The sequence below is a fragment of the Magnolia sinica genome, chromosome 3 (assembly GCF_029962835.1).
Source record: "Magnolia sinica isolate HGM2019 chromosome 3, MsV1, whole genome shotgun sequence".
Lineage (NCBI taxonomy): Eukaryota > Viridiplantae > Streptophyta > Magnoliopsida > Magnoliales > Magnoliaceae > Magnolia > Magnolia sinica.
The window spans coordinates 109,259,425-109,281,253 of NC_080575.1; the positions used below are offsets into that span (position 1 = coordinate 109,259,425).

Consider the following 21,829-nt stretch of genomic DNA (forward strand, 5'->3'; position numbering starts at 1 on the left):
CGACACTATCTATTCACCGAACACATGGTCCACCAAATAGACAAACCTGACTTGCGCATGTTCCATTTTTATTTTTATTTTTCATTTTCGACCGTACAACAAACTTCAAACAACCCCATGGTTAGATCATCAAATAAGCATGATTTTCAGTTCACTATACATCTAAACTGAGGTCATAGTTTGGACATTTTAATTTGAACGCTTGTATGCCACGCATGCAATTTCTAATTAGCGCATCATCCATCACACTGCCAGAGTATCAAAGCTTCTCTTAGCCCCGATCGCTAAAGGAACCCTCATCCACATGCAGCACAAGTGCCAAGCTGGCAAGTGGGTGGTAGGGCTGGTGCAGACGGGCTGTTGTTGGGTGGAGGATTGGCCAAACTTGTACAATAACAAGCAGCAGTTGTATTAAAAAAAAAAAGAAAGAAAGAAACTCATGGTCCACAACCAGCGTGATCAGTGGATGCTCCTGATTTCTGCACCAGGTCTCCTGCGATGGGGCCCACATTATGCACAGCTTGCACAAAATACTGTAACAGGAACTTTCTGATAAGCTAAAACAGAGAAAATTAGCAACTTCTTAACTATTATGCCAAATCATAAGACCGGCTGATCATCCAGGACACTGGAAATTGCATTACACACTGTTGCTTTTCACTCACACCGATCCTACAATACACTATAACAGTCTGCCATTAATCCAGGATTACATGCATTCTAAACTTCTTTTTTTCGTTTTTCTTTTTTGTCCGTGCACTTTAGACTGAATTAGCCCTAACGATTATTTTATAACGCATGTATTGCTGGATCCTGGATTGACCGATACAATAATCCAAATGGGCCCTAAAAGACAACCTGACAACCACTAAACTAATGTTTTATCTCGCTTGCATTCTGTGGCGATCTCCTCTCCTTTTGGGCCTCATTTATAAATACAATGCGAAATGCACAGATACACTCAAACCTACTAAAAGCATTGGACTAATGCATATCACCGTCAGGTTTAGGTAGTTAATGCAAGAACTCTCTTGGGTCCGTGACAAAACCAGTTAAAGCCGATGCTGCCGCTGTATATGGTGAAGCCAGATAGATCTGTCCGTCCTTGTGCCCCATTCGACCAGGGAAGTTCCGGTTTGTGGTAGAGACACACACCTGAAAAAATGGTTGCCCAAGATTGATATATATGGTTAGAACAGAGGAACGAATTATTACACTGCAAGCAGCAATTAAATATGAGAAATTTCTAGCAGATGCACCACAGAATTTCTATTTGCAATGCATCATAGCAACAGCCTTCTAGCAATCCGATAGTAGTTGCAAAGTGGGCCACAAGACCTGATGTCTTTGAAAATAAAGCAGCAGAAATTAGATGGCAGGACTGTAACATGGGGTTGCAGGAATCACGTGAATCCAAGCTCTACGGGGACCAGTGTGGTGTGTGTTATATCCGTTCTATAAATTTGTTTCAACAGCTCATTTTAGAACATGAGGCCAGACATGACACAGATCCAAAACTTGAGTGGACCATGCCACAAGAAACAGTGGGAATTGAACGCCAACTGTAGAAACCTACCTCAGATGGCGCTTGAGTTTCAACAGTGGGTGTTCAATCCACACTGTTTCTTGTGGTGTGGACCGCTTGAGTTTTGGATCTGAGTCATCTTTGGCCTCAATTCCTACAATGAGCCGGTGAAGCAGAGGTACAGATTGGATATGACACAAACATCAAGGTTGGTCCCACAACATGGGGTTACGAGCAATTCCTACAACCCTAGTGTGGCAGGGATGTTACAATGGGGCTTCTGACAGTTCGACATCAGATCAGATCATTTCTCTTTTAGTATAGAGTGTCCGTGATTTACATGTTGGTTAAACAGGTAAATGCATGCAAAAGCTCAATCTTTCAAAATTTTGACCCCAATGTGCATCAGCCAGCGTACTACTTAAGGCAAATCATCCACAGTAAAACAGGTTGCATAAACATGCCAATCCAGACTGTTGAAATCGAGGCCCATTGTGATGGATGGAGCAAAGGATAGATAACCCAAAAATCATGCTGATCGGATTCAAACTGTCCGAATATGGGGCATCGAATGGACAGTCAAAAGAAAATGGACAATTGGCAGAATCAGTTGGTAAGATCATTTGAAAACTGTGAACTTTTCCCTACGGTCCATCAACGATGGCCGACATTTTCAACAGTCTGGATTGAAATGCATGCACGCGAAGTGTACCATCGATTGCTTTGGGGAAAATGTAGGAGTCTCAGGCCCCCTTCAATTTTATTTTATTTATTTATTTTCCAGCAGATATACTCTGTATTGGCATCGGACTGCCATATCTAATACAAGTGTTTCCTTCACTTGGAAACAAACTGAAAGACAAGGTAGACTTGCCTGTGGTTCGTTCATGCGTGCATAAGTGTCTCGTGGGCCACCTAAACAAGCCCCACAATTAGGACTTGCCGGGCCATCGCAACCGGCTTCTTCAAATATTTGAGAGCAAGTTTTACCACCCGATCCTGGAACTGGAAGGGCATAGAGATCCATCCAAACCTACAAATTTCACGAATAACAAATCTCATAAATTCTCAATTGAAACCCGAACTGTGATTGTAGCAAGTAGCAGCAGATTCAATATCAGAAAAGAAAAACACTAACCTTTTGGGTTGCGGGGACAATAAAAGTTGGCACTTTGACCCTTTCGCCCTGCTCACAAAGAAATAAGAGTTCAGAAGTTGAAGTGAAAGAAACATCTATTTTTGTCGATGGGTGTGCGTTTAATATCATGGACGATAGATCTTTGTCTCCTTACCGATGCTAAAAAGATCTTGGCTGCAGCTAGAAAATCTTCAGTTTTTCCACCAGTACAGGAGCCTATGTATACTCTATCAATTTTCACGTCTTTGCATTCTCTTGCCAAAGCGCGATTATCAGGAGAATGAGGCTGCAAAAAATATGAAAGATGAGGCTGAGTTATCTTTGGACACTGTTCTGGTGACAGATATAGGCTAGCAAGGATGTACTATGTGCTGATACATTCTAAGATCAACATACATAAAAGGCAGCCCATGTACATACAACCCCATGTGCCAGCATGACGCATAAATATGAGATCCAATCCATCCATCCGACAGGTAAAGAGATGCAGACACTCTGGACCAAGAATCAGGTTCCTCCACTAATCAGGTGGGCCACAGTTTACAAAACTGTACATCTAGGTAAAAAGTCCAATGAAGTTTTCTATCCTGCTCACCTGTTTCTAATATTGTGGCCACATTGTGACTGGACCAACTTGATTTTTGGTTAGAACATCTACATCATAAGACCCACCTGATGGTTGTCTTGGATGTTGCACCTGTTTGCTACAAGGACACGTGTGGCAGCGTGGAGGCCGTGTGCCTTGTACATGTAAGTGGGCTTAGCAAAGCCCTAAAATTCCCATAGATAGAAAGAGCCACTTGAAGAACATGCACGGAATAACTCACCTTTGCCACCACTGGCTCCAACTTGGAAACATTGAATTTGTACTCAGAAACAAAGCTACAAAGAAAACATATGAGGTCATCAATATAGATAATGGTCAGACTGTTTGCATGCACAATTGAATTGAATAGCAATAAATTGAATTCAGTAAAGTGGAAAAATGACCCAAGTGGAGCTAGCCCGACACCATTAATAAAGAGTGATCCCCAAATAGAACTGACGAGCTTTTTAGGTGTTAAATTTAAAACCTATGGGATTGCAACAGAATCAGTGACTGAAATATCAATGGCATCAACAGCATCAAGGCTGGCCGATATGAAACAGCCCAGAAGTCTATGGACTTCTAGATATCGCAAGAAATATCATCAGATATCACATTGTATCAGTGATATGTCAATACAATGCAATATTTTCAAAACATCGCCTGTTATATATCAACGGTACATTTGAATGTATTGTTGATGCTTTCCCAACCAACAGCTCCTTTTTGTTTTTTTCTTTTTCTTTTCTTTTTCTTTAAAAAAATAAAATAAAATAAAAATCCCAAAATCCCAATTTTCCTCGAATCTTCTGCTTATAATCCATTATTGAGGTAATTCTGACCAAACCTCTTCTATTTTTTGGAGAACCAATCAATTTTTTATGTGGAAATCAAGATTGGACAAGCGGGCCTGATTTTCAAATGGTGAGAAAATTTTCACTTGGAATCACTAGAACTAAGATGTAAATTCGTGATTTTGCATATTTGCATGCTCAATCATGGATTTCATTTGATTTGGGGATTTAGGGAAAATTGGGGAAATTAGAAAATTCCAAAATTTCCCTCATTTCACCATTTTAAATTACAATTAAGATTATGAAAAAAAATCAAAATGGACATGTTGGGCATTGATCTACAAATTGACGGATGTTTTTGGATTTTTGAAAAAAATTAAATTAAATGAACATATCAAAAGAGTATTTTTTCCAAAAATAAAAATAAAAATCCACATTGATTTAATTTGCAAGTGCTTACGAGTGTTGGATGATCTTAATGTCACTTGCACTATAATTTACGGAATTAGAAAAAAATTGAGAAAATTGAAAAAAAAATAAAAAATCTCCAATTTAAATTCCAATTAGAGTATGGAATAATCACAATAGACATGCTGGAGGCTGATCTAGACATCAACTGAGGTTTTTGAATTTTTTGAAAATATTTTTTTTTTTCTTCAAACAAAAACGCATAGTTTAAGAGCCTATACAAAGAAAACTTATTATGTGCACTTGTTTTTTGTAATCTTTTGATTTATAAACGTGTAATGATGCCTTTTTTTAACATCCTCTGAATTTTCATTAAAAAAATCGACCAATTTCCCAATGTTTCCAAAAACAACGATATATTATGTGATGCATCCAATATTTCCCATGCAATACCTGGTACGTTTCCATACCCAAGGGTGCAATTCATCTGTCGATAGCAATACTGAAAACATTGAACAAAATTAAAATTGTTTCACACCACTTCATCCAATTCTTCTATACTGAATTGTTTCATTACAATTCAATTTGATTTATTATCCAAAAGTAGGGTTATCATTGGGTTGGGGCTGGGTCATCGGGCTTTCAGGCATTGCCTACTCTATGCTGGGCTTGGGCTGAAGTATTAGGCCTGAGGGTAAGGCCCATGACCAGGCCTAAATTTAAGCATTTTGATTGATCTTGGACAAGTAAACCAAGCATTTACAAGAAGAGGTCCCATGGTGTATGTTGTTTGCAGAAAACATAGTTTTGATTGACGAGACATGAGAGACGGTAAATACAAAGCTAGAACTATGGAGGGATGCTTTAGAATCTAAAGGCTAAAAATTAGCCAGACTAAAACAGAGTATATGGAATGCAATTTTGGTAACATCACGCATGGAAACCAGTAATTAATTTAGAATGTTAGATTGATGACCCAGAAGCACCCAAAAAATGACCATATTCAATATTTTAGGCTAAGAATCATGAGAGGGAAAGATAAAGGACATTACTCGACACATGTTTAATAAGTGGGAATCCATGGAAAAACAAAGGAACTTGAAGTTGTTATTTCCCAAGGTACTATTACAATATGGATTACAAAGGATTCCATTTTAAGTGATAAATATTAAAATATGGATCACAAAGGATTCCATTTTAAGTGATATGTTTATTTGCAAGTGAATATATCCACTTCTTCTCACAATAATTGTTAGAGGGGGGGGGGGGGGGGGGGTAGGAAGACGTAGCAAGAAAAGATTTGATGGCCTATGATTTAACTAAGGGATCGTTTGGATGCCTGTAAAAGATTTAACTAAAGGGGTCATTTGGATGCCTGCAAAATCATTAAGTTGTAATCCAATTACAAGGGTAAAGTGTTTACAACCTGTCCTGTTTGGCTTTAAGCTATATAATCTGATTACAGGTAAACAGTTGCCTGTGTTTTGATTACTTGTAATCTGTTTACTACTTGTAATTGAGTATTCACGCATGACAGAGCTTGGAGGGGTAAATCCTTTAAAAATCATCAAATGACATATAAAGTCTTCATTTAAGATCGATTATTGGAATAAGCCCAACTCAATAAAGCCCGTGGCCGATCTTACTCTAAACCAATTATTTGGTGGGCCACGGAAGTGGGCCCAGTAATTCAAATTCCCTTATATGATGAAAAACTAATGAAAGAAACAATTAATTATAAACAAACATCGAATTAATCGTAACTAATAGGTTTAAACATGTCTTCAGTAATCCAAATAGAAATTAACTCTTAAATAATTTCGTAAAGGAAAAATCTATAATGGTTGGAATTATCGGATCCAAACCTTTCAATTGATGGTCATCAAAAGACAAAAGGTATGATTAAAAAAAAGAAGAAAAAGATTAAAACCGTACATATTGAATAGACATGGCCCACATATACATTAATGTTCAATGTTGATCCATTTATTGGGCCACGGGCACCCAATCGATGGTTAGAATCATTGAGTCCAAATGGTGTGGCCCGGCCTGAACCCAAGACAGTGCAGCCCATACCGTGGGGCCCACCTTGATGGATGTATTCTATACTCACACCGTCCATCCTTTTTTCAGATTATTTTAGGATACTGCCCCAAAAATGAAGCAGATCCAGTTCTTAGGTGAAACCATACCATAGGAAACAATGGTGATTATCCCTTAATGGGCCACAAAAGTTTTGGATCAATCTGATATTTGTTTTTTTGCCTTCATCCAGGTTCATGTGACCTTATCAACAGGTTGGAAGGCAAAAAAAACATTATGGAAACATTACGGTGGGCCCTAGGATGTTTCTAATGGTAGTCGTTCAATTACCACTGTTTCCTATGGTATGGTCCACCTGAATTTAAGATCTGCTTCATTTTTGGGCTCATGCCCTAAAATGATCTGTTAAAACGGATGGACAGCGTGGAAACGGTGTGGAAGGTAGGCCCCACAGCAAGGGCCACACCGTCCTAGGTGAGGCCGGCCACACCTAATCCACTCCCTTCTCTGTTGTGGGATCATTTGAAGCATGAGAGGGATGGAAACCCCAGCAACAGTAACCACACAGAGAGAGAGGTGAATATAAGGTATGTTCTTCTTCTTCTTTTTCTTTTTTTTCTTTTCGTTTTGGGTCCTTGCGTAACTGTTGGAAGATAATCCACAACTCTCACCACATTGGAAAATTTTCAAAACTTGGAAACGTTGCATGAAATCCCCTTACCTGTAATATGAAACTAGACCTTTTGCCATGTTTCAGATTACAACTAAAAGTTGTAATCCAATAACAGCCTGCAATTTGCTTACATCAAATACATGCATCCAAACACCCCATGTACTCCGATTACCTGTAATTGGATTACAACTTATGGATTTTACAGGCATCCAAAAAAACCCTAAGGATATGGTCCTCGATAGAATATAATGGCAGAACAGGATTTCGTGTAGCTACCCCGAGTGGTTGTGACAGGGTTTAGATGATGACAAAGATGATCGGGCTGGGCTCAGGCTGTATGTAAGAGCCAATGGCACATTTAGGAATTTAAGGGCATTCTTGTGATCCTGCCATGGGCCCAGGGCAGACTTGGACATATTTGAGCCCGACTTAGCCCCAGCCCATTCCAAAAGCACCTTCAAGAAGGATCACATATACAGTGTTGAAATATAAAACAAACCTCAGGATATCTTTGTTTTCGAACAAAATGAAGTGCATACATCAAATATCACCATGGTTTTTTTTTTCCGAATAATGTGATTCTTTAAATTTTATTAGTATATGTAGAGCAATCAATGCATGTGGAGAGAGAAGCAATGGTTTGCAAGACGTGGGAGATAAGGGAGGATAAGAAGGTGGAATAAGTAGCTTCTTTTAGGAAGTTTGCTACAAGATGTCCCCACTTGCCTATTGTTGTGGGATACATCAGAACTATAGTCGTTGGAGTGGGGGTCATTTTTGTACTATCCGAACCCCATTTATATGATGGGCCTTTCCATGGATGGAGGATTCTCAAAAATACTATTACATTGGAATATCGCAACCCTTTTATCATTTTACTCTTTTCCTCTTAAGTCTTAATATGAAGCATCTCCATAAGCATTATTCCTGGGCCATTTGTAAAAGTTTAGGATTTTCCCATCTTGAATATTCTCAGGGAACCCTGTCAACAGTACATCTCATCAGATGAACATTTTGGAACACCAAACATGACCCAGATCCAATGTCCCACAGTCCCCCCGACTAATCCTATAACAGTACTTCGGGACATCTTAAAGCAAACCTCTTTTGGTTTTACTTAATACAACTTTCACCCGAATAACCTAAATGCCCTTTCTTTTGCTTAAAAATTCATGTCATGTGCCCTTTTATATTGCATAGTTTAACAATCTAGAATTACTAATCATCGCAAATACAAGGAAAAAAAGCACATGTAGTGAGAGTAAATTCACTTCTCATGGATACAGTGGCATGCTATCAGAAAACATTATTTATTGAGGAGGAAATATCCTTACCAGCTAGGGTTGTGACAGGGTGTTGGCAGTGGTGGGGGGGATACTTTCTAAGAGGAAGACAGATGAAAGTAAAAGGAAAAATTAAGGCTTCACTCTTTTTCTTTTTGAGAGGTAATTAAAGCTTCAGTGATATGCCCTCTTGTATTGAATTGTGGTAATTAGTTCTCTTAAGAGGAAACAACCAAATGAAATTATTCGTTTGTATTCATAACAAGGACGTAGCCTTCAAATCACAGTGACATTCCTTTCAAAATCAACTAAAAGCAGCATAATCACATCTTCGGAAAAAAAAAAAAGTAGCATAATCACAATGTGGAACCCAGTCCCTCAATATGAAATAATACCACAGAAAGTGCAGTTTGGTCATTTCCACTTCTTTGAACTAATTATTGCAAAAAAAAATTCATTCACAATGCAGCCTAAAGAAATGTTATTGCTACCATCTCCCAGTTACCTGGCTTGCTCATCACTGTACAGTGGTTCATAACTCAAAGGTGTCTTCCCCTGCTCAAAAAGCAAAAATACAATTACAGTTCCCAAATAGACAATTGCAGAATAAGCACAAGCAAATAGGTGAGAAAGACTGTTCTTTTGAAGGAACAAATACGAGTGTAGAACATGACATGCTGCTGCAAATCCAAAGAATATACTTTAAATGTAGCGTAATGCAGTTAACTTACCTCAAGGTACTTAAATGTAGTTTGATCAGCAGGGATAACGCCGTTCTTGCCTCCAGCTTCAACGACCATGTTGCACAATGTCATCCTTTCTTCCATCTTGCAACATTAAAAACCAATGAGTGGTCATATGCTGTCAGTTCATTAATTTGAATGACCTCAAGTAACTCAGGTAGAGATGTGTTTTCAAAGTGTCGGCTTACAGATAAACTCTCAACAGTAGAGCCAATGAACTCCATGGATTTGTATGTTGCCCCGGATACAGTAATTTCACCAATGATCTGAAGCCAAAAATTGTATTTTGTGCCAAAGATAAGTGCATTAGAAAGTGGTACTCATAAACGTTGAAATAAAATATCGAACTAAGGAAGATCAAATTGGATCATCTTTCAAAGCACAAGTTTTACTAAAAACTATGAAAAAGAAGGAAAAACAGGGTCATGAAAATCCATCTCCCAAGAACCACAAAGCTTACTTGCAAAATCAAATCCTTGGCAAGCAAAAAGTTGGGCATTTCTCCATCCAAGATAAACCTCAAAGTTGGGGGCACCTGCAATTTCAATGTCTAAGAATACTCCAGCTTGCTGACAAACATAAGTACGAGAGTGCTAAAATAGATAAAAAGTTCACCTAGGAAATGATAGCGATATTACCATTAATGATGGCAATGGGAAGGAAATGATACCAATATTAGCATATTACTGGTAATTAAAAAAACAAAAAAAAAAAAACGTATTATTATTTTTTTAAGGTGGATAGAAAACTTCATTGATTCAACAGTAAATTGAGTTCTCAGTTGAAATACGATTTATGTATCATTTTTAGGTGGGGAAGAAGATGTGCAGCAGAACATGCATTTAAGATTATTAAAATAGAGACATGCTTGACACTTGGACAGTCGAATCCATTGATCTAGAATGTTCAATAGTTTCAGAGCACATTTCATATGCTGCCATGCAAAAACACACCAATCTAACAAATATGAACCATTTGATCAATGGTCTTTAATATAGACGATCAAGATAATTTACACAAACGTAATTGCAATCAACAATTTGATCCATCTATTTGTTAGGGCATGTCATGGATTGTGTGATAGCCTCTCAAATGTGTTCGGGACTTACCAGACCGTTCGATCGATTCCAAGGAAACTGACTGACTAGGAGCACGATAACTTATGGTGCTCCGACAGCACTCTAGCATTTCTCAATAAAACAAGGTGAAACATTGATGAAGTGTTGGTTGTCAGAAAGGCTATGATGCCCAGATATGGAGATTGACATGGACAGAGACACAGGGATGCAAATATAGCTCCCCATTTCCCAAAACTTAGTTTTATGATGATATATATAAGCAAAAGGTACTATGAGGTCAAGCTGTTTGGGCCCCACCGTGATGTGTGTCAAACATCTACCCCATTAGTCAGATGCACCATTCCATGGTGAGTCCCGGGCTTAAAAATCAAGTCAATCCATGACTTGGGTGGGCCACACCACATACAACAGTTGAGAGAGGTTACCCTCCCATTAAAACATTCATAATTATTTATTGGGCCCACCGAGATGTGGTTCATATATCCAGACCATCCATTGTGTATCCCACTTGGATGAAGGGTCAGACCAAGTTTCAGCTACATCCAAAACTCAGGTGGGCCACACCAAGTACTTTTATATGTTTTAGGCATGTCTTCACATGGTTTTAGATTGTATAGCCCACTTGAGTTCCATATACGGCTGATTTTTGAGATATCCCATAACCTAAAGGGGACCCATCAAATGCACACTGTTGATGTTCGACACATCACAGTGGGGCCCACACAGCTCAACCTCACGGGAAGTTCCCATGAGGTTGACCTCATAGTGTGTGTGTGTGTGTGTGTGTGTGTATAACTTAGTTTAATGATTATTGCCTTGTACATTTTATCCCAAACCCAGCCCATTTATTCCTAAAACTAAAATCAAGATAGAGCCGCAAAGCTACTTCAAAATTTTCTCAAATGTAATATAGGAAGTCTGCAAATAGTTCAACGGGATACAGACCAAACACCACCTTAATATGGTTTCCCTGACTTGTCACCTCCTTTTCTAACTTTTATTCCAACCCTACCCCCAAGTTTGCTAATTAATCCAATCTACCCCACTGTTTGAGAAGGGACATTATTATTTTTAATTATTTCTATTGTACCCATCTAAAAGTCCAGTGCCTCTACTGGTCGTCATAATCTTATTGTATAAGTATTGCATGTGGGGCCTATCAAGGTGTGTGACTAGAGTCTTCCATCAAGGTTGCCCCACCATGAAATTTGAATGCCCAAAAAATCAGGTTGATCCAACCATCATGTGGCCACCACGTGAATTTGGAGATTTTTTTATGGTTATTCATTGTTTTCTGCAGTGGACCCATCATGTGTGTATATATCATCCAACCCATGCATTCCATGAGTACCACCATGATGATGGATGACTCAAAAAATAGGCATGTTCATTAGGTAGGCCACACCAGAGGTAACAATGGACAACCATAAAAAATTGTCCAAATTCATGTGGCGGCTCACATGATGGTTGGATCAGCCTAATTTTTTGCCATCCAAGTTTCATGGTGGGGAGACTTTTTGAGCATGTTCAATTCCATAGACACACCCAATGGGCCCATGCACCATGCAATTGGATCATAATCATCTATAACACCTGTATTACACTACATGTAAAACACCCAAGCTCTATGGGGTCCAAAATGTTGCATATGTAAAATCCACTCCATCCATCAGGTGAGAATTGTTATTTTAAGCATACATACAGAAGATAAGCCTGATTAAAACTAATGTTTGCCACACTAGGGGGAACAATGTAAAATTGCTCCCAAAACTGCTAATTTCACACGGTGCAGCCCACCTGAGTTTCTAATCAGGCTGATTTTTTGTATCTTCTTTTCATCTTGGTGAGTTACACCTGATTAACGGTTTTGCTGAAAGACACGCACTATGGTGGCTCCACACACAAACCTACGATTGGCATCCCATCCCCATTGTTCCATGTGGTGTGGCCCATTTTATTTGTAGATTGAGTTGATGTGTATCCTTTAGGCTTAATATCAAGGATAGAACCTGGTGGACGAAGTGGATTTTGTATCTCCACCATGGTGGGCCACACAAGTCAAGACTTAGGTGTGTTTTAGAGGATTGGTCGCACGCTTGTGGAGGAACCGGCCTCTTATGTGAAACTGGAATCTCTACAATACCTGCCCAAGCTTTGTGGGGCCCACCATGCTTTATATATAAATCCATTCCGTTCATTAGGTAAGAACCATTATTTTAATGGTAAATAAACGATATCAGCCCACAAAGCTCTGATTGGCCATGCCAATGGAAGCAAAGTCTCCTAAATCTCTTAAGGTAATGTGGTATGACCTGCTTAATACTTGGATCAGGCTGATTTTTGTATTTCACTTCAACCTGGTATGTACACCATATTAATGAGTTTGAAGAAAGACATACACCATGGTCGCCCCACACACAAACCTATGGTTGGCGTCCATCCCCATTGTTCCATGTGTTGTGGCACACCCATGTTGTGGATCTCGCAGACTTTTTGCCCTAGGTTCTAGAATCAAGGACAGAACTTGATGGGCAGTGGATTTTACATATATAAAATGGTGGGCCCACAAGCTTGGGTGTTGCACGTGGTGTGTATAACAGGTAGTGTAGAGGAATACGGTCCTCTTATACAGTATCATAGCACAGGAACCCTATTAAAACTCAACCAGAATATAGTGAGCCAGCTTGGATGCAAATTTTTGCAATCCTTCTATAGGGAGTAAGTGATGCAGGACTGATGCATGAACCAAGTAACATGTAAGATCAAATAGCTGAATTAAGATATTTAATAAAAAAACACAAACATCGCTATAATCATTACAAATATCATGAAAATCAAAAGAGTATCATGTATAATCCTAGCCTAAGCTACCAACATCATAACACAAGATCATTAAATAAAAAGAAACTAGAATTTAAAGATGCAGGGACATCCAATTAGCATAGGGCATAGTCTATTTCAAAATAGAAAACCTAATACAATTTAGGGTGAAAATTAGGGTTTAGGTAATTTGGAAAAGTAGAAAAATTAGGAATTTCAGGCTTAGGGTTAGGGTTTCAGGGATGGAAGAAAGGGGTTTTTATATAATGATGATGGGAAACCAAAAAAGGGGCAAGGTGGGATTCACACGTGTGATTGTACGGTCACACGTGTGGCGTGGGGTGGATGGGTTTAGGTCAGTTAGGGTTTGGATTGTGAATGGGTATAGGGAAGTTGGGTTTAGGAGAAGACAAAGATTTGGAATGGGAGAATGAAGAACTTAAAGAAAATACATAAATGGAAGAGAAAAGGGAAGATGGTGTGGGGATAGATGGAGACCCCGCACCTCCATTGATGAAGATTAGCATCACACCAATCTTCCTTCCAAATCGTATGGAAGTATCTTCAAATCCCATGAAGATGAAAAAAGAAAGCAAGAGCTTTTCTCTTCTTTTTTTTATCACCAAAATCCAATGGGAGGGAGGTCACATGCCCCCCCTCTTTTTATAGATCCAAGAAGTTTCAAAAATTACAATAATCCTCCCGTCTTGTGAATCTTAACAAAAATAGCCCTAGTCTAAATAAAATCAACCAAAACACTCATAATGTGTCCAAATATAAAATAATCAAAAACTAAATCCTAAAAGATGATAAAGTATAAAAATGATGTGGACGATCAACAATCAATGGCCCAATGATGCGATCCATGCGATCCAATGGCCCGATCACCGCATCCCTCCAATCCAACGGTCTGAATTACTCCATAAAGCAACCCATGTGCATCTTCTCAATGTAGGGTATTCCAGATGTTTGCACATGCACATAGGGTCTTCAGCACAATCACAAATACTCGCCTGGCCACAAAGAAATCGGCCTCCTCCAATACGTACGCAAGGGTGTACGTGAAGTGATGTCCTCATCAGTAAGCCCATGTAAAATTTGTGTGGTCCACCATGATTTCATGTGACATCCACTTTGTCTATCAGTTTCACTAGCTTGGGTTAGGACATGGGCCAAAAACTAAGCTATATCCAAAACTCAGCTAGGCCAAACCACAGGAAACGGAGGGGATCAATGTTGTCAAATCGCATATGCAATCGCATGCGAACAACATATGTTGTCCGCATATATGATCGCACAATTGCATATGCAATCACATATTTAAAAAAAAAAAAAAAAAAAAAAAATTTAAAAAGGAAAAAATCTTTTTAAAAAAGAAGGAAAAATGTGCCTAATTAGTACACATAATTGGATTGGATTATTTTACTCATTTCATTGTAGTTTGAGTGTTTCAATAAGTTATATTATATTTACATAAATTTTAACAAAATAATCAACAAACTACATTAAGAGAAAATTAATTATTAAAAACTTCGAACATAGAAATTTTATTGATAAATGAATAACTTGAAACTACTCATAGGTTACAACTTACAAATTACAACTTAATTTACAAAAAACAAGTACAACTTACAAAATATAAAAAATAAACATACTTGAAATAATTGTAAATAGATGAGGGTAAGAGAAAGAGGTGTAAGAGTAAGTAAGAAATTTAGAGCTTTGGAGTAAAGAATAGTGAAAATGGAGGGGATTTGAGTGCCTATTTTTAGACAAAAGTGCACCAAACTAGAAAAAAAAAAATGACTATTAGGAAATATGCAATCACATGTGCAATATGCGATTGCATATTAAAGTATGCCATGGCATACTTGCCAGATCGCATATGCCATAATGCAATCTGATCCACGGTATGCACATATGCGATCGTCACATATGCGATCGCATTTGACAATATTGATGGGGATGGAAACTCAAACAACCACCATAAACCTTACTGGGACCCACCATGATATTTATATACCATTCATCCCGTTCATAAGGCGTTACCATCGAGATGAAGGTAAAACACATATATCATCTTGATCCAAAACTTTTGTAGGCCCAAACATGTTTCAATGGTGGGCATTCAACCTCCATTGTTTCCTATGGTGTGGCCAACGTGAGTTTGAATCTGCTTGATTTGCTAGATCATGTCCTAACATGAGCTAGACCAATGGATGGACAAAGTGGATATAACATAGATATCATGGCACACCCTATCGATACATTACCTTGCGACATGTACCATAAAGATATGCCTTTGAATATGGTTTTTCCATGTGAGGGAGAGCGTTAAATTTGGAAAGAGTAAGAGGGAATACAAAGAGACTTTCCTTGTTTTTAAGGAGTGGAGGGTAAATTTGGAAAAAGATGAAGGTAACAAAAAACTAAGAGAGGGAGAGTTAACAAAAATTTTGCTAAAGAAGGGGGTTTGGTGGAATTATAATTTAAAGAGTGAGCGGTTAGTCCCGAAAATATGACAAAAGGGGTGTTTTTTCCCTATCTCTGATTAGAATAATGCATGAAACTGCCTACATTCCCATAAATCTGCAGTCAGCCAACAGAGTGATGAATGACCAAAATACACTTAAAAGTTCCCTAATGAGCCAAATGCTAACAAATGTAGGCATATAATGAAGAGAAGAATTATATGATCCTCGAGCAAAAGAGATCACAATATCCTTGACCTTGAGTTTGTACAACTGAAGCACATGGCTTCCAGACTGTTGGTTTAATAGGCTCCCAAATTCTCCTTGAGGTAACGATCATAACCTTTGGACCGGTGGCAAGAATTAGATGATTAAGAAGCAAAATACAAAAAACACTCTGTAGTCTACAAACATAAGACCAAATTATAGGATCTGATGATGGGCATGCAAATGCACGGTAACAAAGGAAACACATCATCCATATGCAACATGGTGCAGGACAATTAATCACTTGCTTTAAAAGCTCGAACTAATAGAGCATGGCGAATCAATCCCTTTATCTCATAGCTCAGGCTCCACATCCCATGAGTTGGGACCTTAGCCAAACCCCCCTCATGGGCCCCACTTCACATGGGTTCCACTTCACACGAGCCACCCGCCTCACACGGGTGGGGCCCACCCCGAGTGTGCCCCTGCATCTTACAAGCCACCCCACTCGAGCCTAGTTTGAAAATGCCCCTACATTACAACAGCAGGTCTGTCAGTTCTTAGTTGGATGGATAATATTGTTTGGAGGAGATTTTAGTCAATCCCTATCCATGGTTGTTCCCACTAGATGGACGATGAGGATCGCTAAAATACGGGACCCAAATGTATAGAATGCTTAGCCCAAATGACATGTTGGCAGGTCAGTTGGAGAATTAGAAAACGCCCCATAATGAAAATAGAATAATTTGCAAGCAGATTTGGCAATAAATGCCATGATGGTACCACAACAAACCTTAAGTAAGAGCTTCCCAGCACCCATAACAAAACCTGCATCAGTGTTTCCAATTCCTGTCGCAAACTGGCCAAATGCTCCAGCATTACACGTGTGTGAATCTGTGCCAAGCAGGACCTAGAGGGCAAGTTGAAAGGCTTTAAAGCAGGAACCTTAGAAAATAAAGACACCCAACTAAAACAATACTAAGGGCATGTTTGATAAGTGGGAAAAGATAGCTTTCCTTTGACAAGACATTTTCGGTTGTTCGATATGCAAAGAAAACCATGGATTTCATGAAGTAATCATTAGCCTTTTTTCATACTCGCATTTCTCTAGCACGAGAAATAAGGTGACTGTTGTCTGAGTAATACGAGATTTCCACTTGAAAAACAAACAAACCCCTAAAAATGGATCCAAATTTCTTTCACCAAGTTTTCCCGCTTATCAAACAGGCCCTAAATGAATTTCTTGACTTCGAAGATAGAAATGCACCTCTCCAGGTCTGCAATGACCTTCTTGGGCCAGAGCAATATGGCATACGCCTTTATAATCTGGATTGGCCTGCAATCATGGAAAATTCAGTATTCAATACCAAACAAGTTAAAGAAACATGGGAAACATGCCTAATTTTCATCCTCTTAGAATGAATCAACTGCCAAAGAGAACATTAATAAAGTAAACATACCTTGAAATCACTTAGATCTGTGATGTCGTAGAAGTACTTGATGTTTTGCTCCTTGCAGAAATCCCTCAAGATATCCACATTACGATTTGCACGCTCATCACTTGTAAAAATGTAGTGATCAGGTATAATGACAATCTTTTCACGGTCCCAAACCTGCGATGTGTACATTAAGAATGCATGTTTAAGCATCGTATTCAAGCAAAATTCCTCATATATGGAATTTTGTAAAGCTTCAAAATTTGGGGCGCCAAGGAAAAGCAGTGTCCAAGACGAAGAAGGAGAGCACAAATACATCACTTAAGATTGACTTTGGATGTTAAACTGAATTTTCTATAGTTCAGTTTGATAAAGTGAAAATTGACCATCATGGAGCTAGTCAACTCCATTCACCAAGAGGGATTAGCTCCCAGATAGAAATTCTGATCATTCTAACTCCAACTTAAAAGACCTGGAATTGCATGGGGCTGCTCATTGTTATGACTTAAAATGATCCCATCACCACCTTGGCCATTTCCTTTACATTCAACCAAAATATTTGTGTTTCAGTTCATCTAAGCATCCAAACCAACACTAAAAAAAATGGGATGCAGTGATTTGGAAAACTACTACACAACTAGAAAGCAATACAAACTTAAATTATACATTGAAATGTCAAAGAAAGAAAGAAAAATGTGAATAGTGAACAAAGTTCCCTAACCTACAACATATGTAGTGTGACAACCCAAGAAAAGAAGCTAAGCTGTAAAGTTTTGTTGGGTCCACATCTGTTGTATCCATTGGTGTTGAACATGGTTCTGCTTTTCTATTCATTTTCTTTCACTCAGGCAGTAGTTTTTGTCCTTTTATGTTTTACTCCAAGGAGCCTGTTCGGGCATAATCTAAATAGTAAATTTGGAAATGAAAATGCCACACCTGAAGAAAACCATGGATAAGGAAATCCATGGTAAAGAATCCTAAAAAGGTTATTTGTTTTAGTTTCTGTGATTTTCAAGGAAACCTGGAATAGTCAATGGTCTAAAAGCGAAATCCATCTCTCAAAAAGTGTGGAAATGAGTATTACCAAGTTGTATCAAGAAAAAGAATACACCATTTTTTCAAGGAAAACTACAGAAAATAAACAATTTTCCACATGTTACTCTACTGTCGCAACTGCGGAAAATGCCACATTTGTGGAAAATGTTTTCTTTTCTACGGTTACTTTTATTGCACCAATCCAAATAGTCCCTAAGTAAAAAATGGGAATTCCATATGAGAAATGGAAGTCTCTAGGAAGGAAGGAAGGGCGCACTAAAAAGGACAAATGGGATGTCCATATGTCCTTGTCAGATTTGAGAAAGAACTGGAAGCATCTAGGACATCTAGAAACATATCCATATATCGGAGCAGTAAGCCCATGTTCAACAGAAGCAGTGACAAGTGAGGACTTCAAGAGGGATTGCAGCTTCTTTAGCATCCGGGATCACGGGTGTTGATTTAAAGCAGTGATTGCATCATCTTTCTCGTCTCACAAAGTTCATTGAGGAGAAGTCATGTAATATCTCTCAGAGAAGAAGCCACATAACATAGTGGGTGTAAGGTGCAGCTGTACCCTACATGTCATTCATTGCATCCATTGCAAGAGAATTCTTTTTCTTATGATATGTTAACCAAGGTACCAAAATACAGTCTTCTCTGCTCCAGATTAACTAAGCTCATTTCCAGCCTATATTACCTTGCCTTGTATATTTTCAATTTAAAAATTTTTAAAATAAAATTAAAAATAAAAAATTTTTATAAAAAAAAACTCTCTATTAATGATAAAGAAAGGCCCTGAATGGCTAGCAAATGGAGCTGGAAAATATTAATCTCAGATAAAAACAACAAACAAAATTTTTGATAGAGGGAACTTACTAGGCCCAGCTCAAACATATATTCAGCGATGAGTAGGATTCTATCTGTGTGAGGCCAATGGTTCAGTGGATGGGGGACCACCCAAAATCTCCCAAATTGGAAGATCGTACGCCTTTGATGTTTGGAATTTCTCAGCTGCAGATTAGACCATCTTAACCGTACATATGTAGCCCCAATCAACAGGTTGGGGTTTTCCAACAGGGTGATTTCTGAGGTGTCCCTCATCCAAGGGCCCATGAGATCAAAGGTTTTTGGACCACCAAACCATGGGCTGCATATATATGGAATCCTGTCATTAGTCAACTATAACTGGCAAGATGAGTAGGACACTCTAGTTCTTCTTCTTCTTCAGAAGCATGGAACCCTTCTTTACCAAAGAAATACTCAATTAGGATACTCAGCCAATGTAGAGTGTGGTCAGGCCCCATACTCTTACACAGGGGTTCAATAGTTGAGCAATATAAACCATTGATCATATGGACCCCACTTGCAGGTGGTGGATGCTCCAAAAGTTTCTTACACTGGAACATCTTGTCTTTGTGTGTGTGTGTGTGTGTGTTGCTGAGATTTATTATTCAGAAGAAAAAAGAGATTGGAACACCTTATCCTTTTGATTTTTTGGCCTATTTTCCCTTGAATGGGGACCAGAATAGCCTACAACACCTGTTCTACACAGCGTGAAAAAACACCCAAGATCTGTAGCACCCACTATGTTTTATATGCAAATCCACTCATTCCATCGGGTGAGAACCCTTATTTGAACCATACAAATAAAAGATCTATGCTCCTAAAACATCTAATTTTGCACAGTGTGGTCCGTCTTAGTTTTGGATCAGAATGACTTTTGCATATTCACTTCATCCTCATGAGTCACGCCTGATTTACAGGTTTGACGAAAGATAAACAACATGGTGGCCCCACACAGAAACGTATGGTTGGCATCCCAACCCATTTGTTCCTGTGGTGTTCCCACCTAAGTTGTGGATCTGGCTTAGAACCAAATGGACAGGGTGGATTTTAAATTTACAACATGGTGGGCCCACAGAGATTGGGTAGCTGGTAAAAGAGGTGTTGTGGAGGGTTCCCGTCCATTAAACTCCACTGAATTGCTAACTTTCTATTGCAGACCACCAATCAACCACCAATCACAGGGTTACAATCTTACAACCACCATGGGTTTTGGGGCATCCCCTATTGACAGCAGGGCCAATCAAATCAACAGTCTGTGCAGAATCGAGACACCCACTGTAAAATTCCTATTTGCAAGTGAAAATTCTACAAATCAGCCCACAAAAAGACCAATCTTGTTATGCGGCTTCCGCCCAATAAAAGATTTCATGTGTCGGTGCGATATAATTAGATACAAATTTTCTACAGACTATAGAATCATTTAACGCTAAAAATCCATCATACGCATCAGTAACACGCACATTCAATTCAAACAATTTTGGGCCTGTTTGGCAGATGCCTAAAAAGGAGTTAATCTCATCCTATAACAGTAATTATGTAATCTCTAATACATAACGAGCTCATGTTAACAGTTGTTATGCATTAAATATCAGGATCTCTAATACGTAATTAAAATGAGAAAAACTCATTTTCAGGCATCTACCAAACAGGGCTTTATGAGTATTACAAATCAAAATCATCTTATAATCAATTCAATTAAACCAAAAATCTAAAATCCAAAAACAAACAAACAAACAAAAAAAAAAAAAAAAAAAAAACAAACTCTTTTTTCTATACCTTCGCATTCTCACCGAACTCTTTCTTGAATATCCCGATCGTCCCGGGCCCGCAGACATCGTGGGTCATCAAAACGTCAATGTTCACCCAGATATTCTCGCCGGGTTCCAACCGCACCCGCTCCGACGCCCTTGCCAGGATCTTCTCCGTCATTGTCATCGCATGTTTCACCTGAAAAATGAAAAACCCAATAAAATAAAATAAAATAAAAAAGAGAAAAGGGGGAGAGAAATGTAGGAAGAAAACCAACAGAGCCGGTGGTCGAAGGAGGCCGCTGCTGAGGCTGCGGCGGAGACATGACTGCGACGACAGTGGAAGCGGATTTCGAAGACCTTCCCGTGCATTTCTGCAAGTTACTTGAAGAAGGGAAAGAAGGAGAAGAAAGAGCCATGTCTCCCTGCAAATATCAAATGAAAATGAAAACGGATAATGAATATGAGATGGGGTTTTGGAAATTTATAGAGGAGATGAAAAGGGTTTAAAGAAGAAGACCTTTTTGAAGAGAGGGGAGCTAGTCGAAGCGATTGCAGAGGAAAAGGCGAGAGCCATGGAAACGGCAGCTCGGAGAGAGAGGATCCTGATTGGTTGGTTCTCGTTTGTATTCCCTCAGAAAGGGTTTTTCCTCGGAAGGACTATGGAGTTACTGATACTCTGGCAGGGTGAGATAGTTGATACGCGGGCACTCGAAAGTAGTACACGTGTCATTGGTTAACTCAAACTAAACCCTCCAAACTGCGGGACCAAGTTTAGATAGATCATCATCATCATAGAATCGCATTGATTGAGTGATTATACCTCTTATCCGTTTCTTTAAGATTGGAATTGTATCAAGTTATTGGGAACGCCACCTTTCTTCATTTCAACCGTCCATTAATATCCACCAACCGATAAAACTAGGTGTAATTTATTTCAATGACCCATCTAAATTGGATCCCACAACTTCTACGGCTATACTTGAGTTAC

General features: G+C 38.8%; 1 protein-coding gene across 1 annotated transcript; it reads right to left on the minus strand.

Moving 5' to 3' along the window:
- Nucleotides 1-771: 771 nt before the first annotated feature.
- On the minus strand, nt 772-21,514 carry LOC131240659 (3-isopropylmalate dehydratase large subunit, chloroplastic-like). The gene is made up of 15 exons (XM_058239040.1): nt 21,359-21,514; nt 21,117-21,263; nt 20,867-21,037; nt 17,231-17,383; nt 17,038-17,106; nt 16,564-16,680; nt 9,654-9,728; nt 9,382-9,459; nt 9,182-9,277; nt 8,956-9,005; nt 3,491-3,545; nt 2,818-2,949; nt 2,664-2,711; nt 2,400-2,558; nt 772-1,155 (listed from the first exon to the last, which is right to left on the minus strand). The coding sequence occupies exons 1-15, from the start codon at nt 21,413-21,415 to the stop codon at nt 1,015-1,017; spliced, it is 1,548 nt and encodes a 515-aa protein (XP_058095023.1). The 5' UTR covers nt 21,416-21,514; the 3' UTR covers nt 772-1,014.
- Nucleotides 21,515-21,829: the final 315 nt, after the last annotated feature.